This window comes from Eptesicus fuscus, chromosome 4 (genome assembly GCF_027574615.1).
Source record: "Eptesicus fuscus isolate TK198812 chromosome 4, DD_ASM_mEF_20220401, whole genome shotgun sequence".
Lineage (NCBI taxonomy): Eukaryota > Metazoa > Chordata > Mammalia > Chiroptera > Vespertilionidae > Eptesicus > Eptesicus fuscus.
This window is the reverse complement of record NC_072476.1, coordinates 8,634,894-8,649,286: the sequence shown is the minus strand read 5'-3', so window position 1 is coordinate 8,649,286 and position 14,393 is coordinate 8,634,894. Positions and strand designations below refer to the sequence as shown.

Below are 14,393 nucleotides of genomic sequence, written 5' to 3'. Positions count from 1 at the left end.
AGCAGCTGGCCACCCCCCCCAGCCCCCAGCTGGTCCTTATGAGGGAGTGGGGGGGGCAGGCTCCCCCCTCCCCCAGATCAGGGATTGGCTGGCAGAGGCTCCAGCAGGAGGGGTCAGAAGAGAGATATTTCTGCTGACAGAGGGGGAACAGTGGGGCTGCAGCCCGAGGTGTCACTCAGAGGGAAGCTGAGGTGGCCCAGCCACAGGGGAGGGGGGAGGGAGGGACTTCACTTGTCTTCTGCTGCTGACCCCTCCCCCAGTTGCCTCAACTTCCTCAGTGGCACTGAATTTCCTATTCCAAACTCATCCCTCCAGTTCTTCCCTGAAGCCCACTTCTACGCTGTCCTTCCTTTCCCTCTCCTCACCCCTCCCCGTCTCATCCACCCTGACCCTGTCTCTCCTGCCATCTCCTTCCTCACCTCGTTTGCTTAAAGGCCAGCAGATACTCGGACCTTAGGGGGACTGAGGAGGGGAGAACATCCTTTGGGGGCCAGAGGAAGTGGCTCTAGGGGAACAGGGGAAGCGGGAGGGGAGAGGGTCAGGGGACAGAGCAGAAGATGGTAACCCTACCCCAGGGAGGGGTTGCTGCAGCCATCAACAAGGGATTTAGTGTCCAGGCCTGGTAAGCAAAGCCAGGACTGCCTGTCTCTCCCCTAAACTCCCCCCTCCATCGCTCTAACCAAGCCTCTGGGAACATAGCCTTCAGGCCCCCCCCATCCCTAACAGTGAATCCCCTCCCAAGAAAACGGGATACCCAGGCAGCAAGGTAACCCAAGAGGCTAGAGAATGTGCTGATGGCAGAGGGGGAGGGATAAATGTTTCTGGATGGGGGTGGGGGTCACCCCAAGTCATGGAAGAAGGGTTACTTTGTCCCACACTGCTCTCTTCAACCCGAGGGGTTTACCTGGCAGACCCCAGACAGCTTGTGTCTGCAGCCACCTGGCCCTGAAGTATCTGTCCTCACAGGGAGGGAGGCAGCTCTGTGCTCAGGCTCGGGGCCACCCCGCGAAGAGGCCTGAGAGAAGCGCATCCAGGCAGCAGGAGAGGGGCCTGGGGAAGCTGGGTAAATAAAGCAGAGGTCCAGACCGAAGGCGTGGGGAGGGCAGATTGAGGGGGACAGGGCTAGGGGAAATGAGGACACAACAGAGCTGGGGGTGGCAGAGACAGAGCTGCCGGGGTCAGAGGGAAGTCTGAGGAGCAGGGGGGAAAGGGACAGCAGGGGGCTGGCATGTGGCAGCCAGGTGGGTGGGGGCCCAGGGCTCGGTGCAAAGCCACAAGCTGTTGCTGAGCGGCTGGCCTTGGCGTCAGCTTCCTCAGAGAAGCAGCTGCTCTGAGCCCCCGACCCCCACCCGGCTCTGGAGGAGCAGGAGGGCAGCATGGGTGTGAGTGGGGAAAGGGCGGAGAGGCTTCATGGTGCAAGGTCAGGGAGGGGAAGCAGCCTCATGACCCTGACCTCAAGGCCTTCCCTGCTTTAGGCCTCAGTTTCCTGGAACAGTGAGGACTATAGACTACTGCTGGGTTCGGGCTGCTTCCCTCTCTGGTGCTCAGGCCCTGACAATGGGGGTGGGGGTCACAATGGCATAGGAGGCAGTGAGGCCAAGGAAAGGGAAGCCCCACTTTCGGGGAGTGGGTAGGCCAGCAGGAGTGGGTTAGGTCCCCCACACTCATCCCTTCCTCCCCCCCTCCAGGGTGAGTTAAGGACATGGTGCTAACCCCCACCCCTCATGGTCCCAACAAACTCCCCCTCAAGGCAGAATCCTGCTGTGACCAGGAGGAGGGGGCTCAAACAATGGGCTGTGAGTGTTCATCGACAGGCACCTCCACCTGGCCCACCACCCCCCACCTTTAGGCCAGCCAGGCTCAGCATCTGCCAAGCCTTTGGCGCTGGCTGGCTTCTCCCCACCACTACCTGGAGGAGTGACAGGAGCACTGTCTTAAAGGAGCAGGAATGCCCAAACATGGAGAAGGGGGAGAAGACTGGACCGAAAACAGCTTCAAGGGACTTGAGAGCTGAGGAAAGGAGGCAGGCTTTACAGGATGCTGCTGCCAACAGGGCCCTTTAAGGTTAGTCATGTCTACCTCCCTCCACTTCCCAGAGGGGGAGACTGAAGCCAGAGAGGGAAAGCCACCGGCCAAGAGCCGCAAAGGGATCACCATCAGGGTGTGAACAGGGATGGAGAAGGCTGAGCAATGAGGCGCTCGCTCTCTTGGGTTCCTCCCACTGGGGGTCTCCAAGCGAGTTGGTTCTCCCTTCCAGTCTCGGATGCTTAGAATGGGGGGGTCTAATTCTGAAGGATATGGAGATAGAGCCTGGCCAATCCCTGACCAGTTCCGAACTCAAGTTGAACCATCCAGAAAGGCTTACAGGGAAATCATCTCTTCGGTTCCTCGATGAGACATGCAAATCTTGGAGTATAGGAAGGGTCCATGTGCCCTCCTCACCCATCTTCAGAGACAAGCCCAGAGGGCTGCCAGAGTTTAGGGGAGGGGAGCCTTGCAGCACCAGTTGCTGCTAGATTAGGAGGGGATCCGGCCCTACAATGCCTACACTGGGGCGCCATAGTCTTTCCTCACCATCTCACTTTTAGAATACAGAGCACCTAGATCCCCAAACCATCCTCACCTTAACAAGGCCAATTCCATCCCCAGTCTCCTAAGGCCAAGGTTTGGGGGAGTCCCAGGGCTTAGATAGAACTGGGAGAGCCAGCAGGCTTCCCCCGGCTAGCCCAAAGCCCGGTGGCCTGAGCCCAGCTGTCTCCTGTCCATCTCCCAACAGGACAGGCCCAGAATAGCAAGGTCATAAGCATGGGTAGGGCCAGGAGGTGGGGGCAGAGGCTGAGGGGCGTGAAAGGAAAAGGGAGAGGCAGAATGATGAGAGGCAGTGCTGGATGGAGGTGGGGAGGGGAGAGGGCCAAGAAAAACAGGTGGGAGTCTGCCATGGCTGGTGTGCTCAGTGGTTAGAGTATTGGTCCTCTCATGGAAAGGTCTTGGGTTCAATTCCCCATCAAGGGCATGTACCTGGGATGCAGGTTCAATTCCCAGCCCCAGTTGGGGCACGTGGGAGAGGCAACCAGTCAATGTCTCTCTCACATCAATGTTTCTCTCCCCCTCCCTTCCACTCTCTAAAAGTCAATGTGGGGTGAGGATTAACAACAAAAAAAAGGTGAGTCTTCAGAATCTGGCCCCTCCTTGTTGGCACCCACCACCCGCCGCGCTGGGCAGCCCAGGGGTGCCTTCCACTGGAGGGCACAGCACAGCCCCGAGAGCAGAGCCTGGGCTAGAGGACTTGGATGGGAGTGGGAGGGACTCAGGGAGGGCGGGAGATGTTGCAAACTCAATACAGGGCAGGCACATCACGTGAGTGGTCTGCGGGGATGGAGATGAGGAAGGTGGACCAACCGCATGAGGCTGGATCATCTGATTTTCAAGAAAAGCCAATAATCTGAACTTTTATGTGAAAATTCAATGGAAACATTATCCAGGTCAAGCAAGCCATGTCAGTAGCTCCCCCCTATTTTGTAGATGAGGATACCGAGGGCTGGAGTGGAGTCTGATGGAATGGGAACAGCAAATGAGAGGCAAAGCCAATGCTTTGCCATCTATCCTCCACCTCCCCAGCTTGGCTCTGAGAAGGGGGAGCGGCAGCCGGACCTTGGGCCCCTCTGCAGCCAGACTGTGTGTGAAATCGCTCCCAACACAGCCCCCCGCCGTCCCAGCCCCACGGCCTCTCTGCCAGCTTTCTCCCTAAGGTAGGAAGCCTCACTGAAGAATTCGGGGCAGGAGGGGTCCTTGGAGATCGTTGATCCTGCTGTTCACTGTCCTGTCCCATTAAGAGAACTTGCCCAGAGACCCCGAGAAGCGCTATTTGGCTCTGTACTTACCGCTCAACACACAGGACAATCCCGAGAAGCAATGGACAGAAAGTGCAGGACTAGGGAGCAACAGGGACTTCATCTGACCAGCCCTCTGGCCGCTCAGCTCTGGGGCTCACAACACGAGTGGGCTACCTTCCTGACCCCCTGTCCCAGCCCCCACTGCAAACACTGGCCACAGTCACCACAATGAACTGAGATAAACCCTTTTATTTATTTATGCTTCTCCATTTTGTTTAAAACAACAACAACAACCACCTTAATATTAACTGACAGCCCTTCCCCCTCACCCCTCCTTGGGCTGAGGGGTAGATAATGGGGAAATGGCCCCCAGGGGCGGGGCTGACCATAGAGCCCCTTGGAGAGGTAAAGGAGCCCAAATTCCCTCCCCAGGGGACCGGGCACCTGTAGTGTATGAACTGGGGAGTTAACGGGACTCTTGAACGAACCTCTTCTTGTACCAGCATATATGCCCTTGGCCATCAAGGGTAAGGAAGCATATGGGGAGGGGATTCCTACCGCTCCTCTATGTGCCTGCTCAGCCCCCGTCTCAGGAACTGAGGGCTGAGGAGCAAGAAAGTGGAGAAAGGGTAGGGGTAGGGTGTCACACAAAGGAGTACTGGTTATTAATGGCTCTGGGGTGGCCCCCTTCTTCTCCATCACCCCCTAGTGGTAACTGCTGGAGCTGCACCATTGGTGTTGCTTCAGGGACCCCACCAGATCCAGGGCCTCCCTGGACCTCCATGCCTGGTGTCACGGCCGCTTCCAATTCAACCATGGGGACCAGCTCAACCACGGGGACCAGCTCTTCCTGGATCCCTCCACTGCCCACTTTCTCTTTCTCTTGCCTCTCTTTGGCTGCTGTGGCTGTTGCTGCTGCCACTTCTGACATCCCCGACGCCTCTTCTGCCCCAGGATGTGGGGGATCTGTCCATGAGGGGGGTTCAGGGGGTGGGGGTGGGTCGTGGGAGGTGTTCGGTTCTGGATAGGAATGGTAAGAAGACAGACTAATTGTGGAGGGAGGCAAGCTCTTGCAGCAGCCTCCCCTTCACTATCCCCCCCCAGGAGCCAAGTGCTATCTCCCCACATCCCATCTTCTGAGCAACCCCCCCATCCATGAAAGATGGATCATGGGCGGAGGTGAGAGGAGGACCACACTTACACACAGTCACTCGCTCCGAAGGGCATGAGGGTGGAGGAGGCATCGGGGTAGCATCGATCTCCCTCGCACACCCCTGCATGGCTCCCGGCCTGCTCTCGGCCTGGGGGGGAGGGGCAACGTGGGGACAGATGGGACGTGGGGGTGGGGAAAAGGGAGAGATCAGACAGGGACATCAAACATTAAGGGAAGAGGGAAGGGGATCAAACAGAGCATTCCCCAAAAGGGCAGGCCCAAGGCAAGGTGATGAGGAAGGGCAAAGACAGGGAGGTGTACCTGGGGGACAGACAAATGATGGAACAGAGGAGTCTGATGGAATGGGAATGCACCACCCCACTCTCCGCTTCCTCCCGCTCCAGCAGGAGCCCTCTGCCTGCCTGCCTCCTCGGCATCCTTTTTTCCCTTTGAAACCCCAACACACAGACCCCTTCTCTCCCTGTTCTCCCCAACAAAGCCTCTCCTCTTCACAGGCCCCCACCCCACCTTTCTGGCACACACACCTCCTCACTTCTTGGGTGCACGGGCACCTCCTCCCCTGCAGACCTGCTCTGCTCACCCTGCTGCCGCTGGGAGGACACCACATAGCTGCCAAGGACAACATCACTGGGGCCTCCAGACTCCAGAGGGATGGGGTGCACCCGGAAATGCTTGAGCATATCAAAAATGGACTGGAACCACAGGTGCTGCACCCGGCACTGACCCTCCTCATTCAGCGACAGACGCAGGTGCTGAGGGCAGGACGAGCGAGGTGAGGCAGGAGCCCAAGCCCCTGCCAATTACGGAACACATCTCCCCGATGGCAACGTTCCCCACTCCACCCGCCAGCTCCCTGCGGAGGACAGGCCTTTTCCTCAGGCACTCACCTTGGCCTTGCCCTGGAAGTTGAAAGTGAGGACGTATTCGCCCCGCCTCGTCTCACTCTGACGTACCAGGAAAACACCATGGGAGTCGGTGCCTCCGGCCAGTACTAACTGGGCAGCCTTGAGTCGAGAGAGCATCCCGTGGAACCAAGGATACCCTGAGAGGGGCTGCTCCCCCTCACCTCCCTCTGACTCCCCCTGGAACAGGAATGACCCTTCAGGAAGGAGAGAGGGAGGGAAACCTGGGTGTCAAGGAAGCCTCCCCCATCCTGGGAGAAAAGCCTTGCTTCCCCTTCCTGGGTCACTTCCCTCCCCCGGGTCAGCTCCCTCAGGATCCCAGGACAAGTTTCAGGAGGTGGGCAACCATGCCTGCACACAGACACACACTCACACCTCTGGTACCTGTGGCTGTTTCTGGAGTGTCCAGGGGTGGGTAGGGGGCTGAGAGGGGATGAACTGTCCCAGCCGGGGGTTCCTCTTCAATGGGGATGCGGGGTGGCAACTCTGGGGGAAGCAGTTCCATTGAGTCAAAATGGGAGGCAGCAATGGAGGCGGAACTAGGGGAGATGGATGCTGAAGGGCGGTCTGAAAGGCCCCCATATGCCCCTGGAAAAAAACAGGAAGGCAAAGTTGAGAACTGGAGAAGCTACTTTTTTTTTTTTAAACATATTTTTATTGATTTCAGAGAGGAAGGGAGAGACAGATAGAAACATCCTATATAATAAAAGGCTAATATTCAAATTGTCCCTTCAACTGGGAGTTTGACCAGGGGATGGGAACAGCCAACTGCCTGAGGCCCCTCCCCTCCCACCTGGCTGATCAGGGCGGGCCAGCCAGACCCCACCTGTGCATGAATTTGTGCACTGGGCCTCAAGTCAAGGATGAGAGAGAATCATTGATCAGCTTCCTCCTGCACACCCCCTACTGGGGATCGAGCTAGCAATCCGGGCATGTGCCCTTGCCCAGAATCAAACTTGGGACCCTTCAGTCCACAGGGTCTGAACACTCTATCCATTGAGCCAAACCAGCTAGAACTAGAGAAGCTACTCTTTGACAGGTGTGGTCTGCCTGGGCCACCTCCCACTAGTCCTCCCTGGACTGGCAGGGTCAGCTGGCTGAATGTCGGATCCTTCTCCAGGCAGGGACCCTGATATTTTCCCACCAATGGCTAACTTAGGTTGCATACACTGCTCAGGGATTACAGTTACTGAAAGGAGGTCCTAGAACCCAAAAGTGCCTCTACCTTTTCTGTTGTTGTTAATCCTCACTGAGGATATCTTTCCATGGATTTTTATTATTATTTTTTAATCTTCACCCTAGGATATTTTTTCCATTAATTTCTAGAGAGAGTGGAAGGGAGGGAGGGAGATGGGAAGGAGAGAAGAGCGGGGAGGAAGGGAGAAAGAGACAGAGAGAGAGAGAGAGAGAGAGAGAGCGAGAGAGAGAGAAACATCGACATGAGAGAGACATTCATCAGTTGCCTCCAGCATGTGCCCCCACCGGGGCTGGGGAACCTGCAACCGAGGTACATGCCCTGGACCAGGAATCGAACCCGAGACCCTTCGGTCCCAGGCCAACCCTCTAACCACTGAGCCAAACAGGCGAGGGCTCCATTGATTTTTAGAAAGTGGAAGGGAAGGAGGAAAGGGGAGAAAGAAACATCAATGTGAGAGACACATCAATTGGCTGCCTCCTGCACGTGCCCGGACTGGGACAGAGGACCAAACCTGCAATTCAGGTAAGTGTCCTTAACTGGAAATCGAAACCCTAACCCACTGGTGTGAGGGCTGATGTTCTAACCACTAAGTCACACTGGCCATGGAGCCTCTATCTTTTGAATTGCCAGTAGAAATGGAGACAAATATTTTTGCATTAAAAAAAGGTCCCACGCCCTAGCTGGTTTGGCTAAGTAGATAAGAGTGTCAGCTTACAGACTGAAGGATCTCGGTTCGATTCCAGTCAAGGGCACGTACCTTGGTTGCAGGCTCAATCCCTGGCCCTGGTCAGGGCGTGTGTGGGAGGCTACCAATTGATGTATCTCTCTCACATCGATGTTTCCCTCTCTGTCTCTTCCCTTCCCTTCCACTCTCTCTAAAATCAATGGAAAAATATCCTCAGGTGAGAATTAACAAAACAAACAAACAAAAAAGTTTTTTAAAGGGGGTCTCAACTTGACCGGCCAGTGTTGCTCAGTGGTTGAGCATCAACCCATGAACCAGGAGGTCATGGATAGATTCCCATCAGGGCACATGTCCAGTTGCAGGCTCCAGCCCCAGTAAGGGGCATACAAGAGATGGCCGATCAATGATTCTCTCTCATCATTAATGTTTCTCTCTCTCCTTCTCCCTTCCTCTCTCTGAAATCAATAAAAACATTTTTTTTTTAAATGGGGGTCCTGCCCAGGCCCTGGCAAAATAAAAAAGAGGGGGTGGGTCCTTTTTTTTTGGTCAATAGGTCAAAGCCTCCAACTCTCAGAGGCATCAAAGATCCTCCCTCTATGCCGTAGTCGATTTGGCTCAGTGGATAGAGTGTTGGCCTGTGGACCAAAGGGTCCCAGGTTCGATTCCCGTCAGGGGCCCATGCCTGGGTTGCAGGCTCGGTCCAACATGCAGGAGGCAGACAATCAATGATTCCCTGTCATCATTGATGTTTCTGTCTCTCTTTCTCTCTCTCTCTCAAATCAATGAAAAAATGTTTTTTTTTAAAAAAATCCTCCTTCTAGCCCTGATTCTCTTCCTCCTCTGAGCTCCCAAGGCACTTTCTTCTTGCTCGTGCTGCTCAGAGAACACTAAGCACAAACTCTCCATTTTAAAGTCCCGCTTTTTAGATGTCTTGTCTGCTCAGCTATATTGTGAGCCCATGGAGGGCAAGGAGCTAATTTCAGGCATGTCTGCATCCCCCACCTTGCCCGAGCCTGGCACAGAGCCAGGTGGGTACGGGGGCATTCCCGAATGTCTGCTGAGCGGCAGGCGGGAATGCTGTACACAGTCACCGCTCAGACGAGTATGTGTGCAGGGCAGACGCTGTGGCTCAGGCATCAAGCTGGCATAGCCCATCTTTGCTAGTGACTCTCAGGTGACACTGGGAAAGCCATTTCTCCTCCTTGGTGTTAGCTGCCTGAGAACAGAGGGGATGAGAACTGATGGCTTGTAAGGTCTGTTCTAGCTTTAAGATTCTATCGTTCGTTTTACTCACCGAACACAGCCTATAGTTAGGCTAGGCACCGTGACACTGAAACTCAGAATGGCAGGTCATGACGAAAGGGTGTAGTGGAGTCTAGAAAGGTGAGCTGGGGTCAGGCAGATTTACTGTCTCTGTGCTTATGTGTGTGGGTGAGGGTATGCACGTGCTTAGTCAGGCTGAGAAATACCGTCAAAAGAAAACTGGCATCGTTGACACATGCACAGAAACACAGAGTAAGAGCAGAACAAAGATGTGTACAAAGTGTTCTGGGAGCCGGGAGACGAGAACTGTATCTGCAGCCGGAGTGGTGGTCTGCACAAGGCTTACGGGAGAGGTGACAAGGCTGGGCAGGGAAGGCAGGCGAGGGGTTTCCTTGGAGCTTGTGTGAGTGGTGATGCTGATGGTCCTAGATGGCAAACTGTGGCTTAGCATGTTCTGGGACAAAAGACAAACATTTGGTGGGTGGGGGTGGGCAGCTGAGGGGCAGGAAGGGGGCGACGCTGGAGCCCAAAAGCAGGGGGTCTTTCCTGGCGGCCGAGGCTCACGGCTCTGAGGCCCACCTTACCCTGTGACAGGCGGTCGTTGCTCTCGCTGGGTCCCAGCAGCAGATCCTGGCTGGGCAGGCTCTCCGAGTGCTGCAGGCAGGGCAGCTCCAGGCTGTCTGTGTTCTCTCTTGTAAGAAACGAGGTCCCAGGGGCCAGCGGGAGGGTCATGGGGTGGGGACTGGTAGCAGGGCAGGGCCTGCAGACAGGGAAATGGTGCTGGCAGGAATGTCACCAGGGGAGAGGCCAGGCTGCTCCCACCCCAGCCCTGGTTTCCTCAGTGCACAAGTGAGGTTCCTCACCCCGGGCTCAGGCACTCTTGGATGTCAGACACCCAGGCCTTCACATGTAGAGCATCAGCTGTCTCCAGGATATACTCGGAGGAGCCTTCCACCTATGGGACAAGAGGAGGTCCATCGGCACTGCCAGTTCTTAAGGCCTTAAGGCACCCCTACTGAGAACAAAAACATCCTGCTCCCAGCAAAGCTGTGGCTTCAGGGACCTACGCTCAAGGAACCTGACGCGCATGCACCTCCTTCCACCAATGCCCCTTGCTCTTATGTACTGAATGCTTTCTCCCCGACAGGAGTGCTCCAAGGGGGCAGGGGGGCTCACGGCTCCCACCTTAACCACAAACGTGTTCTCTCGATCAGGCATCTCCAGGGCTGTGGTCGCCCGCACATCCGTGATGGTAGAGCAGGGAATGCTGAGCCGAGGCCGAGATGCCTAGGTTGGAAGAGAACAAGATCCAGACCTTTGGTGGTAAAGACCGTCTTTCCCTTCCCTCCAGATTCATCTTTCCTTCTACAGCCTAAGGGGATTAGACAAAAAGGAGTAACACTACTCTTTCAGTCCTGCTCACAGCTACTAGCTCAGAGTCAGGAGCTGGCTTTAAAAACCAAAGCCTGGCCGGTCTGGCTCAGTGGCTGAGCATCAACCTGTGAACCAGGGTCACGGTTGGATTCTGGGTCAGGGCACATGCCTCGTTTTTGGGCTTGATCCCCAGTAGGGGGCATGCAGGAGGCAGCTGATCCATGATTCTCTCTCATCATTGATGTTTCTACCTCTCTCTCCCTCTCTGAAATCAATTAAAATATAAAAGACAAACAAACAAAAAACAAAGTAAGCCAAGCTATGTATGTGGACTATGACCACTTTGGCAGCTCACCCATTCACTCCCAGTCACCCCCCCTTCTTTGGGTCTCACCTTGGGTGGTACAAAGAACTCCAGGCGACTTCCTCCTCCTCCTTCTCCTTCACTTCGAAGCAGTAAGCGACACTTCTGCCACTGAGGTTGCCCTCCTCCCCCTGAGGTAGGCCCAGCTGCCCCTCCTCCCCGGCCCACTCCAGCTGGGTCAGGGGCTGCCTCTTCAGCCCCCATGAAACTCAGCAGCTCTTCCCTCTGCACCATCCCTGCTCCATCCTTCAAGGTCCCTCCTCCCCGACTGAGTCTCAGCCTCTCAAAACGGTGAGTCCATCTGTCCCCCGGGGATGTTCCATCACTAACCAGTCCCCTGCCAATGGTCCCAGCCCCACCAGAGGAGTTGGAGTTGCTGTTGCCACCTAACACTGGGGGGCCTGACGAGGTCTCCAGGGGCCCAGCTGGGGAGGGAGGGTCCACGGTGCCCCGCCACTGCAGGATGCCACGGACTGAACCTCGGACGGAGCGACCCACTGAACGGAGGGAGAAGCGTTTCTTTAGCTTCGGCTTCGAGGAGGAGGTTGTAGAAGAGGAAGAGACCGAGGAAGGGAGGGGGCCGGCCAGGTCCTCAGATGATCGAGAAGGGCCCAGCACAGCCAGAGGCCCGCCCACCCTGCAGCTCTCAAGGGACAGGTCATGTGGTGGGCTCTCCACACCAGGACTCAGAGGAGCCAGGATGGGTGGTGAGAGGGAACCAGAGGCCCGGGCCACCTCAGCTTCAAAATGCTGCAGGAAGAGCTCAGCAAAACGGCGGGAGAAGGCAGCCTCGGCCCCGGGCCCTGCATATTGGGGGTGGGAGGCCAGGTACAGGCGGAAACGGCGGGCAAAATCCAGGGCAGCGGCCCGGGCATGGGACTCACAGAACTCCCGCCAACTAGGGGGAGGGGGTGGTGGCAAGGGAGGAGGAGAGGGGAAGGCCCCGTCCTCCAGGGAAGGGGCACCATTCATGATGGTCCCCAGGAGGTGGAGAGGGGGAGCCTGTGGGGAGGGGCAGCAAAGAGGGAAGCGGCCAGAAGACACGGGGTGAGCGGCAGCAGCTGCAGAAGAAAGAGAGGCACATACACCGAGTCACTGCTGAGGTGGGACTGGGGGCAGAGTCCCACCCGAGCCAGACTCCCTACTCTGGTCTAGACTCATCAGAGAGCAACGGGGAAGAACACCAACTGCTTCCCTACCCTTTCCAAGACCCTCGCACCCCACAAGCCCCAGTCCACCAGCTCCCCAATGTCTAGCTGCACCCACCCTGCTGCCTTCCCAACCCGCTTTCCCAGGCTTTGGTTCCAGGAGCGATCAAGGGCTGTGATAAAGGAGCACCTCCCTCTACAGCGTCATCTCCCTCCTCCCTCTCTAACACAGACCCTTCGATGTTCATCACAGGCCTCGCAAGGGCCGTTCTTACCTTCCCCTGTGGGAGATTTTAATCCCCTCTATCACAGATGAGGAGACTGACGCTCAAAAGTTTCAGGGACTCGCTGGACCAACCTCAGTCATGGCCGCTCACTGCCCCAGTTCTCAGAGGAGCTAGGCCTACAGAGCTCAGAGACCCTGCCTCCCGTATCCCGAGGTCCAGCTCTGAGGGAGGCTGCTCACTGAGGAGGGTGGACGGATGATGGATTGAAACAGCAATTGTCTTGAAAGCTGCCCCCAGGGCCCAGCACCCAAGCCCTGTGTGGAGAAGGCTCGGAATGGTCACAGCCCACTTCTCCGCTGCCCCTTCAGGCTGGAGCTCAGGGGCAGCAGCACCAGGAGAGGAAAGGCTACGAGGCTGGGTCAGGGCAAGTCTTTGCTGGCCACAAACGAAATAAAACAGGGGGCGGGGGCCCTCGGACTTTCCCCCTCCCTCTTCTCTCACTGGGGCGTGTGCCCTAAAGGCTGGCTGGTCTGCTGGTTAAGGCCGTGGGTTATGGAGTCAGACTTGGGATGAAATCCAGTCGGACACCTATTAGCCGTGTAATCTTGAACAAATTATATGTCCTCTCTGAGCTTCAGTTTTTGTATCTATCGGGAGAATTAAGTGGAACACTTCGGTGCTTGGCACAGAGTAAGCACAAAATGAATGACTACCATTATTGCTCTCTTTATGGGTTCCAATCTTCTAAAAGAGAAATTAGAGAAGGAAGAGATTTCCCGAGGTCTTACAACTAGCAAATGGCAGAGCTGGACATGGAATTTAGTGCCCCTCCCCCATATTATACTGGACAATGACTGGCACCAGGACTGGGGTGAAGGCAGCTTAGGAAAGTCTCCCCAAAACCTCAGACTCCTATTCAGACCCACAGTCAGCACCCCCTCCCCTCCCTCCTTGGCCTAGGCCCTACACACTCAGATGGCTCCAAGCACAGGGACCATCCCAAACCAACGCGAAGCCAGGAGATGCCAGAGTCATGGAGCACAGGGGACCCGAGCCAAGAGGTGCGGACACAGAAGAGAAACCGATCTCCAGGCAGAGGCCACCTCCGCTCACAGGCCCACCCCACCCGCCGCGCCACAGGCTGACCCAGCGCCCTCAGGCCCGCTGACCCTGCGGCTCCTGAGCTGGTGACTCAGTTTCTCTTCTGTCAAACAGGACTCAGACCCATCTGCCCGGTGCACCTGCCTCTTGGCTCAGTTCTGATATTCCCCGAAGGGCGGGTGGTGGAGGGTGCAGGCTCCGCTCCCGGCTCGGACCTCCGGGCCCGCTGCAGCCCACCGACCCGCCCCGACTCCCCGGACCCCCTCTACCCACCCATTCCCCGGGGCCGCAGTCTCCTGGGGGCCACCCCGCCTCCTGCACTCTCCGCGCCGAGCGCCCCCCTGCCTCGGGGGGCCCCGACGCCCGCTCCCACCCAGGGCTTCTCGGAGGCGCCAGCCGGGTCGCGGAGAGGAAAGGAGGACTTGGAGAGGGGGGTTCCGGTTCCGGTCCCACCTGCATCTCGGTCCCCGCGGTTCGCTCCGGCGGCGGCGGCAGCTCCCGCTCCCTGCCCCTCCCCCCACCCCGCGACGGCCTCCCAGCCCGGCTCTGCGCAGGCTCCGGGACCCCCTTCCCGTCACCGGAGGAAGCGACCATAGAGAAGAGCGGAGAGGGAAGGGCACCTTCACGCTCACTTCCGCCACCCTCCCGCTCCGCTCCGCCCTGGCGGCGGGGAGGGTGCGCTCCCGGGGCCTCGGGGGCACGGCGGCCGCGGGGCGGGCTGCGGCCCGCAGAGGGATTCGGGACGGAGGAGAGCGGTCAGCCTCAGGGAGGCCCCTCGAGCGGGTGGAGCCGCGAGGCCCGCTGGAGGCTGGAGTGGGCGCCGGGCCGCAGCCAGCGAGCTGAGCGGCTTTTCCAAGGGCCGCGCGGCAGCCTAGAGCGCCGGGCCCGGCGGCGGCGCGGCTGCCGCCCCCGAGGAACCGGTCCCGGGGAGATCGGGGTGACCTTGGTGAGGCCCCGCGAGGAGGCGGAGCCTGAACTTGCGACCTTGGCTTCTCTGAGGAAACGGACTAGAGCTTGGACGAGGCTCCGAGTTGGGAAATAAAGGCAGGGATGGGGCAGAGAACCAGAAATAATGTCGGTTTGGGACGTGTTCGTGGCCTTCAGGAGGCAGGTGGACGTACAGT

General features: G+C 57.5%; 1 protein-coding gene across 6 annotated transcripts; it reads right to left on the bottom strand.

Annotated features, from left to right (window-relative positions):
• Positions 1-4,064: 4,064 nt before the first annotated feature.
• On the bottom strand, positions 4,065-13,796 carry SH2B1 (SH2B adaptor protein 1). Of its 6 annotated transcripts, none has more exons than XM_008157701.3 (10): positions 13,723-13,796; positions 10,824-11,854; positions 10,241-10,342; positions 9,919-10,010; positions 9,640-9,815; positions 6,294-6,497; positions 5,895-6,106; positions 5,588-5,759; positions 5,035-5,134; positions 4,741-4,853 (listed from the first exon to the last, which is right to left on the bottom strand). In XM_008157701.3, exons 2-10 carry the CDS (start codon positions 11,763-11,765, stop codon positions 4,817-4,819), a joined length of 2,037 nt encoding a protein of 678 aa, XP_008155923.2. In that variant the 5' UTR covers positions 11,766-11,854; positions 13,723-13,796; the 3' UTR covers positions 4,741-4,816. The 6 variants fall into 6 exon arrangements, with proteins under 6 accessions (XP_054570517.1, XP_008155923.2, XP_054570516.1 ...); XM_054714538.1 differs by having other exon boundaries at positions 4,766-4,853; positions 5,532-5,759; XM_054714540.1 differs by having other exon boundaries at positions 4,766-4,853; positions 5,532-5,759; positions 6,294-6,395.
• Between the last annotated feature and the right edge of the window lie 597 nt (positions 13,797-14,393).

Excerpts from the sequence above, each read along its gene's own strand:
- SH2B1 (XM_054714542.1), bottom strand. The coding sequence starts at position 11,765 with ATGAATGGTGCCCCTTCCCTGGAGGACGGGGCCTTCCCCTCTCCTCCT. Across the intron at positions 10,011-10,240 it reads AGAACACGTTTGTGGTTAAG|GTGGAAGGCTCCTCCGAGTA; the intron begins GTGGGAGCCGTG and ends CTTGTCCCATAG. Across the intron at positions 5,760-5,894 it reads ACTTCCAGGGCAAGGCCAAG|CACCTGCGTCTGTCGCTGAA; the intron begins GTGAGTGCCTGA and ends TCCTGCCCTCAG.